Raw genomic sequence first — 21,263 nt, 5'->3', positions numbered from 1 at the left:
TAGGACTCTTGATCTGTGTCTTTGTCGGGAGCCCCGTTTTGGGGTCATCTGACACAGTTTTCTGGAACGAATCCTGGCTTCTGCCTATGCTGTTTTTTAATCAATGTGTGATGTTGTCACTGAGTTTTTTTTACCTGAGATCGCAAGTATTTATTTGTATCACGTTAGGATAGTTGATGTGATTCTTCACCTTTCCAGTAGGTATGTTTATGATCTCTGCACCTGAACCAACTAGCAGTTATTTTCCCAGCAGCCTACAAGAGGTGTGTCTGCTGTGGGTGCTGGTGGTTTGTGGGGGTCACGTACCCAGCTGTACCATGCACCTTGGCCTCCTCGATCACCTATTGGGTGATCTCCGTTAATAACCTAGTTTTGGAAAATGAATGCTAATGGCATTATTGGAAATAGTATCTGGCTAATGTTTCTTTACCCAACGGTATTTTATATCTCCAAAAAAAAAAAAAAGGTAATTCAGTAAGAGGGTGAGCCAGGGGATGGTTGCTACTTAAGTTCTAATCTCCATACATCTTCATAAAAAACAGCCCATGGAGTCAGGCCCCTCAGAGCCCATGCCTGTGCCGTAAGCAGGAGAGAGAGACTCAAGTTTATGTGTGAGTAGGAAACCCAGTCCTGGGACCAGCAGAGCTGTACCTGAGTCACGGAGGAAGGAAAGGAAGATGGGGCCTGCCCCGGGAGAGAGGAGTATCTCGAGGTTCTTGGGACAAACCAGGGAGATGAGGGAGGAGGCAGAGGTCTAGTGGAGGAGGCTCCAGGGCAAGTCTGAGGCACCAGGGGCAGCCGTCTGGGGAAGGCAGTGCTGAATGGCCAGTGAGCAGAACGCGAGTGCTTAGTGCTGAAGGAAGAAGAAAGTTGCAGAAGATAAGAGTCCTCCAGAAGCAAAAATCCAGAAGACAGATCTACACCCAAGGGAATTGTTTATTACAGAAACTGCACCTCACAATAGCAGCAATACAAAGCACTCTTGTCTACACAGGTTCCCTCGGAAAACAACACCATAACACAAATGGAGCCTTTGCAAAGAAGGATGCAGTTGAAGGAATTCAAGGTGATGCCAAAGATGTGGGTGCCTTAGTCATTAAGCATCTGCCTTCAGCTCAGGTCATGATCCCGGGTCCTGGGATCAAGCCCCACATCGGGCTTCCTGCTCAGTGGGGAGCCTGCTTCTCCCTCTGCCCCTCCCCCCCACTCATGCTCTCTCTGACAAATAAAATCTTTTAAAAAAATTAAAAATATCATACACTATCCATACAGTTATTATAAAAATTAAAAAATAGAATGAAAACTTTTCTGTAGCTGTCAACACTCAAAAAAAAAATGAAGCAGAGAAAAGCTGATACAATACTCTGACGTGAATTAAATATATAATTAAACAGGAGCGGCACCAGGAGTCGGAAATTCAAACATTCAGAATGGAAATGAACAGTGCGAAGGTATCAAATGGTGGCTGACTACGTTCAGGAAAGAAATTCAAATAAAAGACAAATCCCCACAAAAATGAAGACCAGGGTTGGGGGAGGCCCAAGGATCAATAAATACGATCAATGCTCCCTTTCAGGGAAAGAAACAGAAGGTGGACATGAAAAGACAAAAGAAAAGAAAACCAAAATAAATAAAGAGGTAAAAAGACCAGAAGCAAAGTTGGCAAGTGCAAACTAGTGTGCAATATTTGAGTAGAAAAGATCCAGTATATATAAAATTGGAGTCTCCGAATGTCCATGATGCTGGCCGTGGAACAAAACTAATATTTTAAAATTGTAACCCAAGGGACCCTCTCAGATAAAAGAAGAACTGAATGTACATAGCAGAAGAGGGCCTGGGAAAACTGCCCCAGAGCAGTGGACTTGGCTGCATATCTGAGTTGAACTGTTAGATTTTCAAGGTAAACATTCTGGGAATTCAGGCAAAAAGGCTGAGTCATTTATGAAGGAAAGAAAAAAAGTCAGGTTGGCACCAGGCTTGAGCACCATGCACAGCAAAAACAAAATCAGAAGAAATGAAGCAAGGTCTTCAAAAATCTCAAAGAAGGGGCACCTGGGGGGTGCAGTCGGGTAAGCGTCTGACTCTTGGTTTCGGCTCAGGTCATGATCTCAGGATCATGAGCTCCAGCTCCACGCTCAGTGGGGAATCTGCTTGAGGATTCTCTCTCCCTCTCCTTCCCTCTGCTTCTCTCCCCACTGGTGCTCTCTCTCTCAAATATATAAATATTTTTTTCAAAATCTCAAAGAAAGTGAGAGCTAAGTAGGGAGCATCCTAGGGCCGTTGGGGAGGAGGCAGAGGTGGGGGCTGGCACCTCTCTCAGGGTGAGAAGCTTGGTGCTCATTCTGGGAATGACGAAGAGCCATTGGGGGATCTGTCAGGAGAAGGACATTCTCTGGCAGAAAGGATCTCTGAAGCAGCATTGGGAGAAGAGAGACGGGCCAGGAGAGTGCAGAGTGTCAGAGGTGGGCGCTCGCTCTGGACCGGGGCCGGGCATGCAGAGAGGGGCTCGGGCCCATTCTGGAGTCAGCACAGACAAGACTTCTGAATGGACTGGATGTGAGGGGTTTGGGGAAAGGGAAGAGCAAGGATGACGCCCAGGGCCCTGAGCCACGGAGTCAGTGCGTTTACAGAGATGGGCGAGTCTGGGAGAGAAACAGGTCTGGGAGCACAAGGTGGGCGTTCGTCATCCCACGTGCAGGCTGGGGACAAAGAAAGCTCCAGGGTTTGCCAACCCTCACGTCATTCTGGTTTACTGTGCGAGTCAGGTCTGTGTCTCCAAGGGCTCTGCGCCCGCTTGGAGCTCCGGTGGCGTCTTTGGTGACTCCAACCAGACCCCCACCGGGGTCCTGTGCCTTTTCTCTTCTTGTCTTACTGACCATCACCTTCCCTGTCTCGGCAGCTGTAAAGGACCGGGCCGGAACGTGGACGTGACCAGGGCGCACCCTGACACCCAAGGGCGGCGGCGGCGGCTGGACCGGGGGGCACGGGGAGGGCAGGTGTTCTACAACAGCGAGTACGGGGAGCTGGTGGGGCCGCAGGACAAGGGCGACTGCCCCCCATCCGCCCGTGCACCCTTCTTCACAGATGACAGTTATTGAAGCAGCCCCAGGCAAGGCCCCTAAGCCCTCGGGTCTGACAGCTGGTGGGGGCCGTGCCTAGAGGCAAGCAGAGGGCTGGGTACTCCTCTCCCTCAGCTTGGTCAGCACGTGTTTCCTCCTCCCTAGTTAGGAAGAGCAAGACCGAGGCTCCAGGGCTCCCCCGGACTCCATCACCACACCTGCACCCCCAGGCCACCCTGCGGATCCCCCGGGGCCGCCTTCCCTTGAGATTCAGATTCCATTCAGCCCCATACCCACGGGGCTGGTCTGGATTGCCTCCTCCCACCATGGTGGGTAGGGGCATGATCCCCATTTTCTGAGGAGGACTCTGAAGGTCTGAGAGTCACAGTGATGGACGTGAAGCCAGACTTGAGCTGCGGTCCCCAAATCCCACCCCACTCATTGTGGGAATGTCCCCGCTCATTCCTGTGGGAATGGCTTTCTTGGCTCTCCAAGGCTGAGAGAGGGCACCATATTTCCATCTCAAATGACAAATAAGGAGTTGGGGGGGGGATGGGGTGTCCTCTCCAGAGCCCGGCCAAACAGCTCACCCTCCCAGGGGCCGTGGTCTCTGCTGGGCCAAGCGTCACAGTGTACCTACCCCTGGGTAATGACAACTATTCAACAGATGCTTTTTCATTAGAACTTCAGAGACTCTTGGAGCTGCTGTGAATAATTTAGTTTTCAAAACGTTAGTCTGAGGAGAGCCCAGGGAAGGTCTTTCTGAATCTAGATGATTCTTGCCTCTGACCCCCAGGCAGGTGCCGACATAGCACAGGCCACTGTGGCCCCACCTGCCTGGCTCAAAACTGGAAGAAGCAGCTGATGGTCCAGAACAGCCCAGTTTGAGAAATGGCTGGTTCTTCCCTCGGAGGCCGGGATCTGCCACCCACGGCACCTTCCAAGCTGTGAATGGCCTTTTGAGAAGCAAACACCGCGGGACCCACTGAGGAAGGTCTTTGGTGCTGGCCCAGAGGAGCTGCCACATGTGCCAGGAGGCCGTCAGCAGACGTTCTGGTGGCCCCGGGGGGCCCCTGTGTTCATCCCTCCCCCCCCCCCCGGTCTGTGCCTGATGTCGGCGCCCTGGCAGATCAAGCCTCTGGCCTCCCAGGAGAGTGGCCAAGAGCCCCCTGGAGGCTGGAGCTGTTCTGCCCAGGGCCCCCCCATTCCAGCACTCACTGCCCAGCCACCCCTACCCCTGGCCGAGAGAGACCCTTCTCCAGTTAGCACCGTGGAGATGGACATCCCACCCCCACCCCACGAGACGCTTGCAGGACAGGCGGCCATGCAGCGAGCAGGGGCTTGCCCAGCAGAACATCCCCTCCCCCCACCACCCCTTGTGTATTGTGCCTTTAAGATAAGTCGAACGCACGTGTCTCTACAATCGTTGCTGTCCCCAGTGGCCCTCCTCCTCTGATGTCACCTGACTGGGAGACACAGTTCTCAGGCTTAACTGGTGGAAGTCCAGAGGCTGTTCTCACCCAGAGGAGCAAGGCCCATGATGCAGGTGCAGGGGCGCCGCCCCCTCCAGGGCCCTCCCTACATGCATACCACCTGTTTACGTGCCCTCTCCCCCTGTCACATGACTGCACCCGCGAAAATGTACTGGGAAGAAAACCCACCACAGCCTTGTAGACCATGTGTTCCGAAAAGATCTAAAATATTTAACAAACGATAATAATAAATTTGATGCCAGTCTTTGCGTTACAATGAATGGATTCTCAGCTAAGTCCCGGCTGTCTGTGAAGATTGGATTCCAGCGTCCTCCCACGGGATCATCAGCCCCACCAGGCCACTGGACAGGCCACGCCAAGGACCAGACAGCAGAGGCCTGGGCTCTGGGTCCTCCCCGCCCCCCAGCCAGTTGTGCAGTCCCCCAAGGCCAGCAGCAGAGGGCGCTCGGGAAGCACCAGGAGGCCGGGCTCCTCTCCCCATACCGGGAAGCACCCAGCCTGGTGAGCAGCAAACCCGTCCTAACGTCTGCTTTATGGGTAAAGTGACAAGGCTCTCTGTCCCCGCCTCCTAGAGCCAAATGCTGCCTCCGGCCCTGAGTATCAGTGACCCAGGGGCCTGTCTCCCCGGGGCCCAGCAGGTGCCTTCAACCACCCCCATCCACACCCAGGGGGACAGGCCCAGAGGGAGACAGGCCCAGAGGGGTGCAGTGAGCACCCAGGTCACCTTGCTGGTTAGGTGTGTGTCTGGACTCTGAGATCAGGGAGGTCTAAGCTGGGACCCCAGCTTCAACACCCCCCGGGAAGATGCGCTCCAGCCAGGCAGGTGTGGCAGGGCCCTCCACAAGCCCTGCCCTGCCATGTTTGTGTGATTTCCCTTCACACGTGAGCGGATGGCATAGGGGTGGCTGTGGATTGGGGCATGACACTGTCCATAGGGATGTGGCCCAGCAGCAGCCTCAGGGGTTCGGGGGGCGGGGGGAGAGCAAGCAATGACCCCTAGACCTGGCTTTGGGCTGGGCCCAGGGGACACCTCACCCAGGGGAACAGATAGGATGGAGCCCAGCAAAGGTCAGGAGCCAGAGGCCATCCTATGTCCAGGCCTCTCCCAGGCTGGGCCCCCTCCTCGGGCTGTGATGCCCACTGTCCTGGCCTCATTTTCGACTCCAGTGGGAAGAGCCCCTCCCCACCAAGGCAGCTGGCAATGATGGGCTTGTTGTTTTTACTTCTATAATAAATCTAAATGTGAATACAGAAAAGACACACACCCCCTTTAGGTTTGGACATTTTAACTCTACAATTTTATCGGTTGGATGTAGCCACTTTCCCTGGATAGATACCCCAACCCAGGTGTCAGCCATTAGGCTGCCCGCCCGGTTGCCCAGCCCAAAGCACGGCCACACACGGTTCCAGGCAGGGCTGTGCTCACACTTCTGGGCTCCTCTGGTCCTACCTGGGCTGGACACTCACGGCCGCACTCACTGTCCCAAGGTCCCAGTCCTGCGTCACTCCCCAGAGCACCAAGGTCTTCAGGTGTGAATGGGAACTCAGCCAGCAAGGGGTCCCTCGGCCCACCTCCCCCTCTGCCCCAGCTCCAGGCCCATATACTTTCTCTGAGGGGCATCAGGTCAAGAGCACACTGGAGTGTCACTTGATGCTATTGATTCCATCCTGACATCACCCCTGGAGGCCAAGGGGCCCACACCGCGGAGCAACACATCATCCTAGGCCATGGGACACAGCAGAGTCCCAGTCCTCACCGAATTCACATGCCTCAGGTCGGAAGGAAGGAGGGGCCGGCGGGGTGGGGAGGTGAGGAGGAAAGGCCCCATCCCATCAGGCCTGGGAGCCCAAAATTAGGAGGTCGTTTCTTATTTTAAGGCCAGAGGAAAGTTTGGAGGAAGGGGTGATATGCTCTGACTTACATTTAGGTTCTTGAAGGAGCAGAGTTGGCCCTCCGGGAGCAGGGCAAGGCATGGGTGGGGAGAGGCTGGGCTGTCCCAGGGTGGTCTCTGAGCAGGAGAAGATGGCTCTGGGAGACACAGGAGCAGAGAGGAGCTCAGCTGTGAGCTGGGTCCTTATCCAGGTTGGATATGCAGGGAAAAAAAAAAAAAAAAAAACTTTCCTCTGTGAACTTCTACAAAAGTAGGTGCCCAGACCTGCTGGCACCCCCATTGCCTGAGGCCCAGGGGCAGGCCTGGAGGATAGGGGCAGGCCTGGAGGATAGGGGCAGGACGGAACACAGACCCAGACCCACATCCGAGGGTCTTCCCGGCTTCCTCAGGCTTGGGAAGGTGCCGAAGCCCAGAAGAGAGAAGAAAAAGGTTCAACAGGGCCAGGAGAGCTGGCTCTAGGAGCAACCGGGCAAGCTCATGGGAAACCAGGAACAGGTCTACTCCGACAACCACGACAACCACGGGCCAGAAGGGGGCACGCAGGAGGGGGTGGGTACTTTAAAGGTAAAGAAGTGCAGGAAGGGGACACCGCCAGGAAGCCAGGGCTGCCGGGAACCTGTGGATTGCCTGCCTCCCCCTCCTCTGGCTTCACTCTGGTCTTTCCAGGCTGTCAGCTTTCTGTCTGCATGGAGGAAGGCGTCCCCAGCTCAGGTCCCAAGGTCTGCGCACGCTGATCACTCGGGTCAAGGCCAGCACCTCGGGGACTCCAGTGCAGAATCCTGGCTGGGGCCCTGGCTCACAGGGGTCCCCACCTGGGTCGGTGAGATTCTCTCCAGTCAGCTGGGGCTGGGCTCAGCCCCCTCGTCGAAACAGGGTAGCTGTCTTGGTGCGGAGGCTGACTGAGGGGCAGACAGGCCAGCAAAGCAAACATGACCAGCTGACCATTCTCAGCTCTCCCCACACGAAGAACAGGACCCTCCCCTCTTCGGTCAGCCTCCCCTCTGTGTGGCCCTTTTCATGATGCCATGGTCAAAAACGACAGAGGAAGATGTCCCTCATCTGCACCGGGCTTGGGATGTTGGCAGGGGTCTGGGGATCACCTGGCCCCTCGGCACCCCACCCTGGCAGTGAAGCAGGGAGCATGGGTTGGACTTGATCAACACCCTGGAACCTGGAGCGAGTGTCAGGGGCAGAGCTGGGCGCGGAGCTGGGCCCCAGTGCTTGCCCACTGCACACAGGCTACATGGGCTCAGGCAATGCTGGGGTGCATGGGCAGCTTCACTGCGAGGGTGGGGTGCAGAGCAGTAGGTGATCCCCTGCACGCCCCACCCCAGTCCAGATGAGCAATGTTTTCCTGCATCATTTTTGGCAGTGACATTATGAAGAGGGCTCACGGTTTCCATGACCCTGCACTAAATTGTCTCCAGTTACTTCCATTAAAGGCCGATGGCTTCTGCACCAGGTGCAGGAGGCCCAGAGCCAAGGGCTGGTGAGGCACTCGAAAAGGTTTTCATTTTAGTGTCTCTTTAAATAAAAAAATGTAATATGATGATAATGAATATGTATAATAATGGATCCAGCCTGAATTCAACAATGCAGTCATGAAATATATATATATTCTTTTTAAATTTATGGAAGAAGACATCCACCCTCCAAGGCAAAAGTACTGAGGACCCCACAAAAGGCCCACTGCAGGCCTGCCTCCTCTTAGAAGTAATCGTCATGGACATTATCACAGGCATTTTTGTTGGCTGGTTACGTCTGTAGGATTAACTTCTAGAATTAGATTTGCACACAGGGAGATTAACGAGATGGGGGCTTGACCCCTGAGGCCTCTCAAACCCCACGAGGGATTTCTGTTGTCTACAGAACTTCGTAAACCCTGGCAATTCCCCCGCACACACCGAAGTATTCTCTCATCTTCTATCAATAAACCACTAAACTTTTCAAAACAATTTTAGTCATTCCTTGTTTGAGAACACACGGGGCTTGCTTTCTGCGTGCTTGCCTTGACAATGGTCATTAAAAATGAGAGGGTTAATGCCCATCAGTGAAAGACCAGGAGAACAAAGCTGGTAGGAAGACACCAGAGATCTTTTCAGACGTAAACCTTGTGATTTCCCATTAAGCACATGCATTGACTTTGCTCTCTCTCAAGTTTCTACTAAAAATGGACGAATAATAATTGTTTCAAGTTGTGAACCCACAAAGGCAAAGAAAACTGGCCAGAAAACAACAATGATAAAACAAGCCAAAAAATTCTTAAATGATAAAAAGTGGGTAAACTGGATACCCACACGCAAAAGAATGCAGTTGAACCCCTACCTCACACCATAGACAACTAACTCAAAATTGATCAATAACCCAACTATAATAGCAAAAAACATAAAACTCCTAGAAGAAAATATCAGGGTAAATCTTCACGACCAAATCTTGGCTTTGGCAATGGATTTTTAGATACGGCAACAAAAGTACAAGCAAGAAAAGAAAACATAGGTAAATTGGACTTCACCAAATTAAAAACATTTGTGCATCAAAGAACACTATCAAGAAAGTGGGAAAAAAGAACCTACAGAATGGGAGAAAATGTTTGCAAACCATTTGTTTGATAAGGGTCTAGTATGCAGAATATATAAAGAACTCTTATAACTCACAACGAAAATGAGGAACCCAACTTAAAAATGGGCAAAGGACTTGAGTAGAAATACCATCAGTCATTAGGGAAATGCAGAGCAAAAACATAATTAAGGTACAATTTCACACGCACTAGGATGGCTAGAATAGGGGAAAAAAAAAACCAGAAAGCGTGTTGGCGAGGATGTGGAAAAAATGGAAACCTCATATAAAATAGTAGAAACCGTTTAGGGTTCCCTCAATAGGTTAAACATAGAATAACCACATGATCCAACAATTCCATTCCTGGGTATCTGCCAGAAGTGAAAGCAGGTACTCAAATAATTACTTGTATACACATGTTCATGACAGCACTATTCACAATAACCAAAAGGTGGAAACAGCTCCCATCAGTGGATAAGTGGGTAAGCAGGTGGTAGTCTGTATATACAACAGAATAGTCAGCCATGAGAAGGAATCAACTCCTGCCACAACAGGGATGAACCTCAAAATATGCTCAGTGAAAGAAGCCAGACACAAAAAGTCATGTGTGGTATGATTACATTTATATGAGACAACCAGAATAAGCAAATTCATAGAGACAGACCACGGATTGAGGCTTTGGCAGGAGCCGGGAAGGAGGCAGAAATGCGGAGGGACTGTTTAATGGGTATGGGGTTTCCTTTTGGGGTGATGAAAATGTCTTGGAACTAGATGGTTATGGTTGCGCAACACTGTTCACCTTGAAATGGTTAATTTTATGTTATGTGAATCTCATCTCAGTAATATTTTAACTTTATCAAACAAAAGAACAATCATTTCTGGGGGTGGTGTGATAGGTGGTGGGATTGGCAGTGCCAAGGAAGGGGAACCCCACAGTCTGTGTGGGCACTGCCCCATGTAGGGCTCAGAATGGGGAGGCTGGGCAAGGGATGGAAATGGGCTGTCTGGCTGACAGTCTCATGAGCAGAGCAGCTGAAGCCCAGGACCCCCACCAACCCCACACAGCCAGTGACCACCCCAGCCCCATCCTGGCTGGAGGCTGAAGTTGACCTTGATCCTCCAGGGAAACACACAACCCAGGAGGAGGTCATTTCCAGGACAGAATTCTCAGGATGGGGCAGCCGCTGGGGCCCCCTCGCGAGAATGGAGCAGGAGGACAGAGGACTTGTCAAGGGTGTCTCTGTAAATGTCCACATCCCAAAGAGGATCCTAGTGATGCCTTCTATTGGAAAATTTGGGAAGAATCAGCAAAAGCAGTGGAAAAAACTTAGCAAATAAAAGTATGAGGCACTTGTGTTTGATATCAGGAATAAAAAATTACAAAAATAAACGTTAAATGTGACCTCATGAACTACTTTTATTGCTCTCTCTTATCTCAGATGTAATGAGTATTTGTGGGGGCACTTGCCATGGGCAGCAGAAGCAAAGATGAGAGCCCACCTGGGGACAGTGACCGTGGCTTGGCTCTGGCCAAGAAGGTCAAGAAGGTTCAGATCCCATGTAGCCAGGCTCCATCGTGATTCTGGGTCAATTCTTTTAACCATCTTCTCTGGTTGGGCCCTGGTCGTCCTTGAGTGCATTTGAGGTCAAGCTCAAAGAAAAGCCATCTGTCCCTGTCCCCCAGTGTTAAATGACTGCAGTGCCATTAGAGGGGTCTTGGCCAAGAGCCCAAGGAATTCTGCCTTGCTTCCGCCATCCCTTTGGGACCCCCAAGGGAGTAATGGCAGAGAACAAGACATCAGAGTACTTTGGGCCCTGAACCACGGAGGCCCGAAGGCTGGGCCAGATGCTTCCCTGGCCCATCCCCATGCTAGAGGAGAGCCAAGGGGCAGAGAGGACCAGCACCAGCTGACCCACAGCCACTTGGACAAAAGAGGAAGAGCAGTGGGCTCACCAATGAGCAGACCCCTCAACCATGCAGGGCGTGAACCAGCTGGCTGAAGCCATTGTTGCTGGGGGCAGCGGTGGGCTGGGGGCAAGCAGAGGCCTCGAGGAAATGTGGTCCATCCCGTTCTTTCTTCTGTAAATGCACACTAACAGCTAAAAGCGTGGGTGACCAGGTGTGGAGAGCCTCCTGAGCCCTGCTGTCAATGACAGGTGCAGTGCTCCCCGGCATCCTGAGGACTGCTACCAACAAACAGCCCCCAGAACTGTGAAATGGGTGAGTAATGAAGTCGACTCTGAGGACCACTCCCCCAGCATCCTGCCCTCTCCCAGTTGTGATCTGAAACTATGTTCCACTGCGTTGTTCAAGCTGTGGAGACGGGTGCGCTCTGGCTGCCGACAGCCATGGGGTCTGGGTGAAGCCAACACCACCACCACTTGCAGAGTTTGACCGACAGGAGAGCGGCCCCGTCCACCTTTCCCAAAACCAAATGTTACTTTAAAGTCACGGCTCAAGTCCCCAAGGAGAATGGAGCCTGACCCCAGCCCTCCTCCATCTCTCCTCGTGGCTCTCCCGCTGAGATTCCCCATGTCCACCCCCAAGGCTCTGGTGGGTCTGGGGTCCTTTGGCTGAGGCTACACCTGAGCGGTTGGGCGACCGTGGGACCCTGCAGGCTTCCTCCCAACCCCAAGCTGGGAGGAGCCACACCTGTTCTTTCGAGATCCACATGTCCAGGTCTCAAAGGAACAAGAGGCCTCTGAGAACATTCCAGCAGCACCACCCACCCTACCCCGACACACACACAATCCTCAGCTGCCTCAGCTTCTCCTCAAAGTATGTGTCCTCCCTCAAGTGCACAATCTCACAGAGAAACAAACCCTTCCAGCCTTCCCCCCGGCCCCAGCTCCCTAGGCCTGTGGTGGGAGGAGGTAATCCCACCTGCCCGCCCAGGCTTTGCAGGGAGGGGGCTGGCCAGAGGAAGTGTCCCTTTGGTGAATGTCCCCTGGAGAGGACGAGGCTCAGGGCACTGTGGGCATGGCCCGGGGTGAGCTGCCCTTCTCACCCTGCTGCTCCTTTAACCCCGTCCTGCTCTCGTCAGGTCTCGTCCCAGCATCCCTTCGGAAAAAAGCCCTTGAGGGTGAAGTTTTACATGTCGAAATGCATTTCCTATTGAAATTACTTACACAATGATCAACAGAACATACATTACAAGGCAAAATGCAAAAGACCCCCCCCCGCCCCCTGCCAAACAGTCAAGGGAAAGTGTAAGAATTGCGTGAAGGCCACACGAATGTGCACGCACTGGTCACGGCTACTACTAAGCCCCGTGCTGTCTGCAGGCGGGAGGGTGCAAAGCCCCTGCACAGGTTGAGTCAGGCCGTGGGGAGCTCAGGAGTGGCTGGACACCCACAGGGCTGCAAAGGTCAAGACCCCCTCATAACCAAAGTGGGGATATTCCGGGACACTCCATGAAAACTCAGATCTTCCCACTGATGAGCCTAAATGTCACAGGATTAATATGTTTTCTTATCTTCCACTGTCATACTCTGTAGTGACGGATGTATAAGGACTTTTAAAGAAACTTTTGGCACGGAGACTAATTGCAAAGATGGAATCATGTGCCGGGTCCTCTGTTCTCACTGGTAGCTGCCTGTGGCCCCACCAGAGAGGTGACCAGGAGTAAGGCCTAATCTGGGGGGAGAGGGCTGCTACCTGGAGTTTCTCTGCCTCTCCACGGTCCGGGAAGCCAGGAGGACCCCCACTGCATGCCATTTCCATGGTCACACATCTGCCCCTTCCTCAGCCAGGCCCGCAGCACGGCTGGAGGGCCAGATGGGGTGAGAACAGAGAACTCTCTGCAAAGGCAAAGGCCTGGGTGAGCCTCGTGCCCACAGAGCGCAGCCTGCATTCCGGCTCTCGCTGAAGAGCCCAGCCCTCGCACCCAGGGGGCCCGGCCAACAGGAAGTCCCTGAGACCCGGGGCGGGGTAGGGGGGTACAGGCTTCCCAGCGCCCACCAGCCCGAACAGGAAGTTGGCCAGGGCTCTACTGGCTGAGCAAACAGCACATTTGTCAGGAGGATGTGGTGGGTGAGGCCCCAGCCTGGGACAGGGGAGAGTCCAGGGTATATGACGCCCACAGCAGAGCCTGTCTCTGTTCCCAGGAGCAGCCATGGAGCCGGTCCACCGTGAAGCTCACCGCTGCCTTCCTGGCACTCTGTGTGGCTCTGCTCAGCCACCCCGGTGAGTGCCTGCAGGCCTCAGTTCCCAGCTCCTCGCCACGGGGCCCTGGTGGTGTCTCTGCTCGACCCCTGGCCCCAAAGGTGGCCAGTCCTGACCCCGTCGCCTCTGCCTTGGGCACCAGGCCACTCCTCTGCTTACTACCCCCTAGGGCTCCCCGTCCCTCTGGGCAGGAAGTCCGGCTCCTTCCTGGGGCCTTCAAGGCCCTCTGGGGGCTGCCCTGCCCGGGGCCCTCAGGCTTCCTCTCGTGTCCCTACTGGCCCTGGTTTCTCCTTTTCACCCAACTCCAGGGTGGGCTAGTGTCAGGGCTGACCCGTCTAGAACAACCTGTCTGCTCTCTGCCTCATCCTTCAAGGCACAGCCCAGGTGTCCCCTCCTCCAAGAAGCCTGCCTGGGCCACCGCTCAAGAGCTTTCCTCTCCTCCCTCCATGCTGGGGCCGCCTTGTGTGTGTCTCTTGTCCAGCCACCTGCTTGCTGAGCCACGGCGATCTGTTGACGTGGCTGCCTCTCCCAACCAGCTGGGACGCCCCAGCTCAAACTGGGCAGCTGTGGGTGAAAGAGGGGGTGGGGGGTAAGGGGTGCACGGCACCTCCTGGAGGATCCAGGCCCTTGGCAGGTCTCCACAGAGCACCAGTCCCGATGGCACGGTTCTTCTCTACTTGTGTTTGCAGCTGCCGCTTTGTGAACTCCACGGCCAAGCCTGTGGCCTCCACTTCGAACGCCCTCAACCCTGCTGCAGAGGCTGGGGCGGGGGCCATGGCCGGGGTGGGGGCCAGGGTCCACCCCTTCCTCGGAGGCTTCAACCTCCTGAAGTTTATGCTGAGCATGGTGGGGATCCCGGCAGAGCATCTGGTGGAGGGTTCCAGGAAGTGTGTGGCCGAGCTGGGCCCTGAGGCCAGGGAGGCCATGGGGGCCATGAAGGCACTGCTGGTAATGTGGGCACCCTGGGCACTCCCTGTGAGGGCGGCCCTCCCCAGCCCCCCACAGAATGGAAACACCCCACTCCTCTAAATGCTACGAAGGCATCCCGGCCCCATGTCAGGGAAACCTCATGGCCCATCCCCAGGAGAGTCAGGTTGGCCTTGGGTGGGAGCCGGGTTGACCCTATGTGAAAGGCAGGGAGGCTGCAGAGGGCCCCTGGGGGTAAGATGTGACCCCTCTAGGAACTCTGCCCTGAGTTCCCTCAGGTGCTCAGTGGCAGTGAGCTGGAGAGCACAAACCTGGCTTCTCCTTTACAGGGGGCCCTGATGTACTTTGCCTGAGCGGAGGCTGGAGTATCCCTGCCCGGGGACAAGATGCTGCCATCTGCAGGCTGGGGACCTGCCACCCAGACCTGACCATCCAAGCTCTTCACCTACTCTCCCAATAAACATGGATAACAGCAGCTTTGGGGCTGATTTCTTCTTCCCTTGATACCAATCCCCGTTCCTCCCCCTGCTAGGAGCGATGGTGCTGAAGAAAGAGTGGGCTGGCGGTGGGATGGTGCCTACACCCCAGGAGGAGCACTGTGCCCCAGATTATGTGGGGGTGTGTGCGTACGTGTGAGGGACACTACTCACATGTGGCAGGTGACACAGAGCCAGCAACTAAAGGTGTTGGGCATCAGGCAAGCATTAGTTAAAACTGGGATTTTTTTTTCTCCACCTGTTACGCTCTGCCTAACCCTCCCAACAAAGCCATTTGTGGCTAAAATTTGAAGGTTTTTTCTTCTTCCCTCTACTTAGATTTCTTCCCTGGAATGGGGCAGGACTGAAGGCTGCAGGAAGTCTGTTTTGGGTTTGGTTTTCCCTGTGGTTTGTGGTAGTTTCATTGAAATAATTAGTGGCTTTGCTTCTACCAGAAGCATTTCTGGACTGATCCTCAGTATTGATGGGAAGGTGCCCAGAGCGGGATACTGACATCTGTCTCAGGAGAAACTTCCCAGTAAACTCCTTTTTAGTGATAAATTACAACTCAGGGAAAAGCAAAACTCGGCTTCACGTTTCCTGGGAAGGGCTCTCCCTGGCTTGACTATCAACCAACCCACCGTGGACAATCTGACTCCATTTATTATCTGTTTTATACGAAAACATGGGTGTGGTTTTTTTCTGTTCCTACTTTTGACAAGGACATCCAGGGATTTAAATGGGGGAGGGTGCATTTTGACAAGTTCTAGGTCAACCTAGAACAGGTAGCTCACCAGGATATTAAATTTAAATCTCTCATCAGCACCACTGCCCCCCGAGATTCTCAAGGGTTCTGAATCTTTGCGTAAGGCTCTGGTCTGGACAAAAATGAACCAATAATGAGATGGATCACTATGCATCTCTGGTGAAGAAAGCAGTGGGGACATGACCTGACCTGAAACAACCACATGACGTACGTTCCTCAGTTAATGCACCGGATTCAAATGTTCAAGGGGATCACTGGAAGAACACTCTGCCACAGGAGCTTGTTGGAACTGACGGTGGCTTGGGGAGCTCGGCCAAGGACCCTGTCCTGAGATGGCCCTGCTGCCTCCTGCCTCTGGAGCCTTCCGAAGCAAACACTGGAGGGGAAATCACAGCACTTAGTAGAAGAGGGAGACCGTGAGTAACATCTGAAGCCCTGAGGCTAACTCCAACGATTTCCTCCCTCCTGTAGATTCCTGCGAAAAGACCATCATTCCCCAGGTAAAGAGGGAATATGGTGGAAAGCTAGATTTCCTTAAATATCTTATTTTGCCCATTTGACTTGGTAACTATGTAAATATTTTACATGATTCTAAAAGACCGAATTTTTTTTTTAAAAAAACTTCTAAAAATTGAGATAATAAAAAATGAGAAACGAACCTCTTTGTTTCCAGTAGTGGTAGAATCCCCAAAGAGTAACTCTTCCAGGGCACCTGGCTGGCTCAGTTGGAAGAGCGTGCGACTACTGATCTCAGGGTCGTGAGTTCAAGTCCCACAGTGAAGGTGGAGATTAGTAAAAGAAAAAAAAAATAGACTTAAAAAAAAAAGAGTAACTATTGCAAATAACATGAAAATATAGTAACTTAACTCTATATTCTGGGAGGGGTGGGTAACATCCCAAGGATGAGAAGAACTGTAAAAACCATCAAACTTTTCTTGGTGGTGGTGTTGCCACACTGAAGCCGTTCTCTGTATATTCTGCAGAATATTTCCATGTAAATCCATTATACCCGTCAGATGGCCAAACTCAAATGAGTAATTACATCAGTGTCATTGAAACCTGAGATGCCTGGCAAAGTAGAAAGGAGATGCTGATATAAGATTAAGGTTTCATAAAAACTTTAGAACTCAAAATTCTAACAAAAAGTACAATTATAATTGGTGTATTTTATCTGTAAAGGGAAAAAACTCTCTTATCTCTGTCCCCTGAAAGTTTCTAGAAACTGACCAATCCAGGAGCAATGAGAATCACTGTACCCAGACTGTGGCCTCCAGATACCATTTCTCACTGAAGGAACCAGGAGGCTTTGGAGAAATGGCTGGTTCCAGATACGGAGCAGGAAATATAAAAGATGAACCTAGAACATCCTTTTATACCAGAATAGAAGCTGCTAAAGACTACCAGGATTGTGCCAAAAAGACACAGGGACCAGTCTGAGTAAGTCTCTGGCCAAGGATGAGGTAATTTGATCATCAGTAATGGTAGTAAGTGGAGTATGGATGACACTCATCAAATATGCTTATTCTGTAAGTTTTTGATACAGAGGGAAAAAATAGACTGGTAACCTTTGGAAGACACAAGAAAATCAATTCATTATTCTGAAAACTGGGGCACCTGGGTGGCTCAGTTGGTTAAGCGTCTGCCTTTGGTTCAGGTCATGATCCCAGTCCCACATCCGGCTCCCTGCTCAGGGGGGAGCCTGCTTCTCCCTCTCCCTCTGCCTGCCACTCCCCCTGCTTGTGCTCTCTCTCTGTCAAATAAATAAATAAAATCTTTTAAAAATCATTATTTTGAAAACTGAAAAATATTTCAAAGTGCAAAGTTAAAAATATTCAAAAATTAAAAGACAGCTGAGGAAAGATACACAATACACATTAACTAATAAAGGGTAAGTACCCTGAGTACATAAAGAATCATGAATTAACCAGAAAAGGAAAAATCCTCAACAGACATAAAATCATAAAAGGAACTTGAAATAGCAAAAAAAATATGCCATTAATAAGGGAAATACAAACAGAAATCACGATGGGTTACCATTATACCCATCAGATTGCCAAAAACTAAGTCAGACAAAAACAAGCATTGGCAAAGTTGGGGAACAATGGCAAAATCTTATAAACTTCTGGTGGGACAGTAAGCAGAAATATTTTGGACAGGAGTAAGCATATCTAGTAAAGTCAAACACACGCGTGCCCCAACACCTAGCAATTCCAACCCTCAAGATTATACTCCAGAGAAGCTCACAGACAGTGGCACCTACCAGAATGTTCAGAGCAGAATGGTTTGTAAGGGCTGGGGGAAGGAGAAAGAAAACAAGAAACGACTCAAAGATACTTGCAGAGGGCGCCTGGGTGGCTCAGTTGGTTAAGCGACTGCCTTCGGCTCAGGTCATGATCCTGGAGTCCCGGGATCGAGTCCCGCATCGGGCTCCCCGCTCAGCAGGGAGTCTGCTTCTCCCTCTGACCCTCTTCCTTCTCGTGCTCTGTATCTCTCATTCTCTCTCTCAAATAAATAAATAAAATCTTAAAAAAAAAAAAAAGATCCTTGCAGAGAAGGGTAGAGTTTGGAATGTTCACACAATGCAATATCACAATGCAGCTTACAACTACATGCATTAACATGAGTGAATCTCAAATAATTCAAGTCCCAGAAGAAATCATACAAAATGATATCATTTATGTTTTTTTGAGATAATTTATATACTATAAAATTTACCCTTTTAAAGTATATTAATTTAGAGGGTTTTTAGAATATTCACAATGCTGTGCAACCATCACTACTATCCAATTTCATAACATTTTTATCACTCCAAAGAGAAACTCAGGTCTTCTTTGGAGAACGTCTATTCAAATTCTTTACCCATTTTTAAATTGGGCTGTTTTTTCATTGTTGAGTTGTAATAGTTCTTTATATATTCTGGAGACTAGACTCATCAGATACATGGTTTACAAATATTTTCTCCCATTCTGTGGGCTGTGGTTCCACTTTCTTTTCCTTTGATGCACAAAAGTTTTTAATTCTGATGAAATCTACTTTATCTCTTTTCCTCCCTTTGGTTGCTTGCACTTTAAGATGTCTTATCTAAGAAACTATTACTCAACCCAAGGTCATGAAGATTTATACTGATTTTTTTTCCTAAGGGATTTTAGTTTTAGCTCTTACATTTAGATTTTTTTTTATTCTATTTACTTATTGTACATAGTGTGAGACTTAAGTCCAACTTCTTTCTTTTGCTTGTGGGTATTCAGCTGTCCAGCCCCACTTGTTGAAGACACTATTCCTTCCCCTAATAAGGTGTCTTGGTTACCTTTGTCTCAGATCAATTGACCATAAATGTAAGGGTTTATTTCTGGTCTCTCGATTCAATTCCATTGATCTATCTATGCTATCCTTAGGCCAATACCACACTTCTTGATTACTGAAGCTTTGTAATACATTTTGAACCCAGGAAGTTTGAGTCTTCCAACTTTGTTCTTTTTCAATATTGTTTCACTCTTTGGAGTTCCTTGGATTTCCATGAATTTTAAGATCCGCTTGTCAATTTCTCCAACAAACAAAAAGCCAGCTGGAACTATGATAGGACTACAGTTGAATCTATAGATCAACTTGGGGAGTACCACCATCTTAATACTATTAGGTGTTTCAGACCATGAACATGAAAAGTTTTAACACTTAACTTAGGTCTTCTTTCAGTGTTTTATAATTTTCAGTGTACAAGTCTTCCACTTCTTTCATTAAATTTCTTAAGTATTTACTCTATTATTATTGTAATGCAATTGCTTTTTTATTTGTTCTTACCTAATGAATAGAAATACAATGATTTTTGTATATTGATCTTGTTTCTAAACTTTACTGAATTCATTTATTACTTCTAATAGGTTTTTGGTGTGTGGATTACTTGGGGTTTTCTATGTACAAGATCATGTCATCTGCAAATATAGTTTTACTTATTCCTCTCTGATCTTACTTTTTATTTCATTTTCAAGCCTTATTTCCCTGGCTAGAACTTCTGGTACAATGTTGAAGAGAAGTGATGAGTGAACATCTTGTCTTTTTTCTGATCTTAGAGGGAAAGCCTTCACTCTTTCACCATTAAGTAGGATGTCAGTTGTAGGTTCTTTGTAAAAGCCTTTTATCAGGCTGCGGAAGTTCTCCTCCATTCCTAGTTTGGTGTTTCATTGTTGTTCTTAAATGAAAGGTTATAGAATTTTGTCAATACATTTTCTGTGCCTAATGAAATGATTCTGTGGTATCGCCCTTCATACTACTGATAGAGTGTATTATATTAAGTGGGGATATTAAGCCAACCTCTCATTTTTTAGATAAATCCCATTTGGCCATAGTGTATAATTATATCATTTTACATATTGCTGGATTCAGTTTTCTGGTATTTTGCTGAAGATTTTCCTAGCTTTATTCACAAGCAGCATTAGCATGTAGTTTTCTTTCCCTGTGACATCTTTGGCTTTGATATCAGAGGTAACACTGGCCTCACAGAATGAGCTAAGTGTTCCTTCTTCTAATTTTTGGAAGGGATTGTGAAGAATTACTTATTAAGTACCTGGAAGAGTCACCAGTGAAACCATCTGGACCTGGGCTTTTCTTTCTATATAGTTTTCATTTTTAATTCAATTTCTTGTTATACATTTATTTAGATTTTCTATTTCTTGTCAGTTTTGGTAATTTGTCTAAGAATTTGTCTATTTCATCTACACAATCTGTCATTAGACAAAAACTGTCCATAGTACTCCATAATAACCCTCCTTATTCTGTAAGATTGGTAGTAATGTCCCCCCATTTATTCTTGATTTTAGTAATTTTTTTTTCTTCTCAGTATAAATAAGGCTCATCAATTTTGCTGATCTTTCCAAAGAATCAACTTTTATATCTGTTGATTTCTCTACTGTTTTTCTATTCTCTATTTCATTATTTTCTGCTCCAGTCCTTATTATGTCCCTTCTTCTGCTTGCTTTGCATTTACCTTGCTCTTTGTTTTCTAGTGTTTTGAAGTGGAAGATCAGGTTATTGAGATCTTTTAAAATGTAGGTATTTACAGCTACAAATTTCCCTTTAAGTACTGCTTTCACTGCATCATCTAAGTTTTGGTGTGTTAGGTCTTTTCATTTATTTCAAAGTATTTTCTGATTTCTCTTCAGACTTTTTTTTTCCTTTGGCCCATTGTTATTTAGGAGTATAGTTTAACTTCTACATATTTCCAAATTTCCCAACTTCCTTCCTAGCTTCCCTTCATTATGATCAGAGAATATACTTGGTACAATTTCAATTCTTTAAACTTCTTGGTTTGTTTTATGGCGTGGCCTTATGGTCTACTGGGGAATGGTCCATGTGCACTTGAGAATATGTATTCTGGTATGATTAGGTAGAATGTTCTATACATGTCTGGTTAAGTCTACTTGGTTTATAGTGTTGTTCAAGTATCCTATTTCCTTGTTGATCTTCTGCCTAGTTGTTCTATCCATTGGGAATGGGGTACTGGACAACTATTCATGTTGATCGTCTATCCCTTTTATTCTGTTAGTTTTGCTTCATGCAGTCTGTGGTTATCGTTTAGCATTGCTCATGATTATAAAAAGTTCCTCTTTATGTTTTTTGTTTTCAAGTATACTTTGTCTTATTAGTATAGCCACACCAACTTTGTTTGCATACCTTCTTCCATCCTTTTATTTCAACCTGTTTGTGTCTCTGAATCTAAAGTGTATCTCCTCTAGTTAGCATATGGTTAGATTATTTTTATCCAGTCTGATCTTGCTTCATCTATTCACATTTAATATTATTGGATTTATGCCTGCCATTTTTTTTCAGTCTCATGCTTTTATCTATTCCTCCTTTACTACTTTTTGCATTAATATTTTCTAGGGTAATATTTTAATGATTTTAACAATTACATAAAACATAACTGAAAAAGTAG

General features: G+C 49.0%; 1 protein-coding gene across 4 annotated transcripts in view; it reads left to right on the top strand.

The window, feature by feature from the left end:
* FLT4 (fms related receptor tyrosine kinase 4) overlaps positions 1 to 4,796 on the top strand; it is a 40,186-nt gene extending 35,390 nt beyond the window's left edge. For all 4 annotated transcript variants that reach the window (XM_027606899.2, XM_027606901.2, XM_027606900.2 and 1 more), the window contains one exon: positions 2,900 to 4,796. In XM_027606899.2, the coding sequence (XP_027462700.1) occupies positions 2,900 to 3,098 (199 nt within the window). In that variant the 3' untranslated portion in view covers positions 3,099 to 4,796. The remainder of the gene's footprint in view (positions 1 to 2,899) is intronic.
* Positions 4,797 to 21,263: the final 16,467 nt, after the last annotated feature.

This window comes from Zalophus californianus, chromosome 5 (genome assembly GCF_009762305.2).
Source record: "Zalophus californianus isolate mZalCal1 chromosome 5, mZalCal1.pri.v2, whole genome shotgun sequence".
Classification (NCBI taxonomy): domain Eukaryota; kingdom Metazoa; phylum Chordata; class Mammalia; order Carnivora; family Otariidae; genus Zalophus; species Zalophus californianus.
Note: the sequence above shows the minus strand (reverse complement) of the source record. Positions and strands in the feature narration are given on the sequence as shown.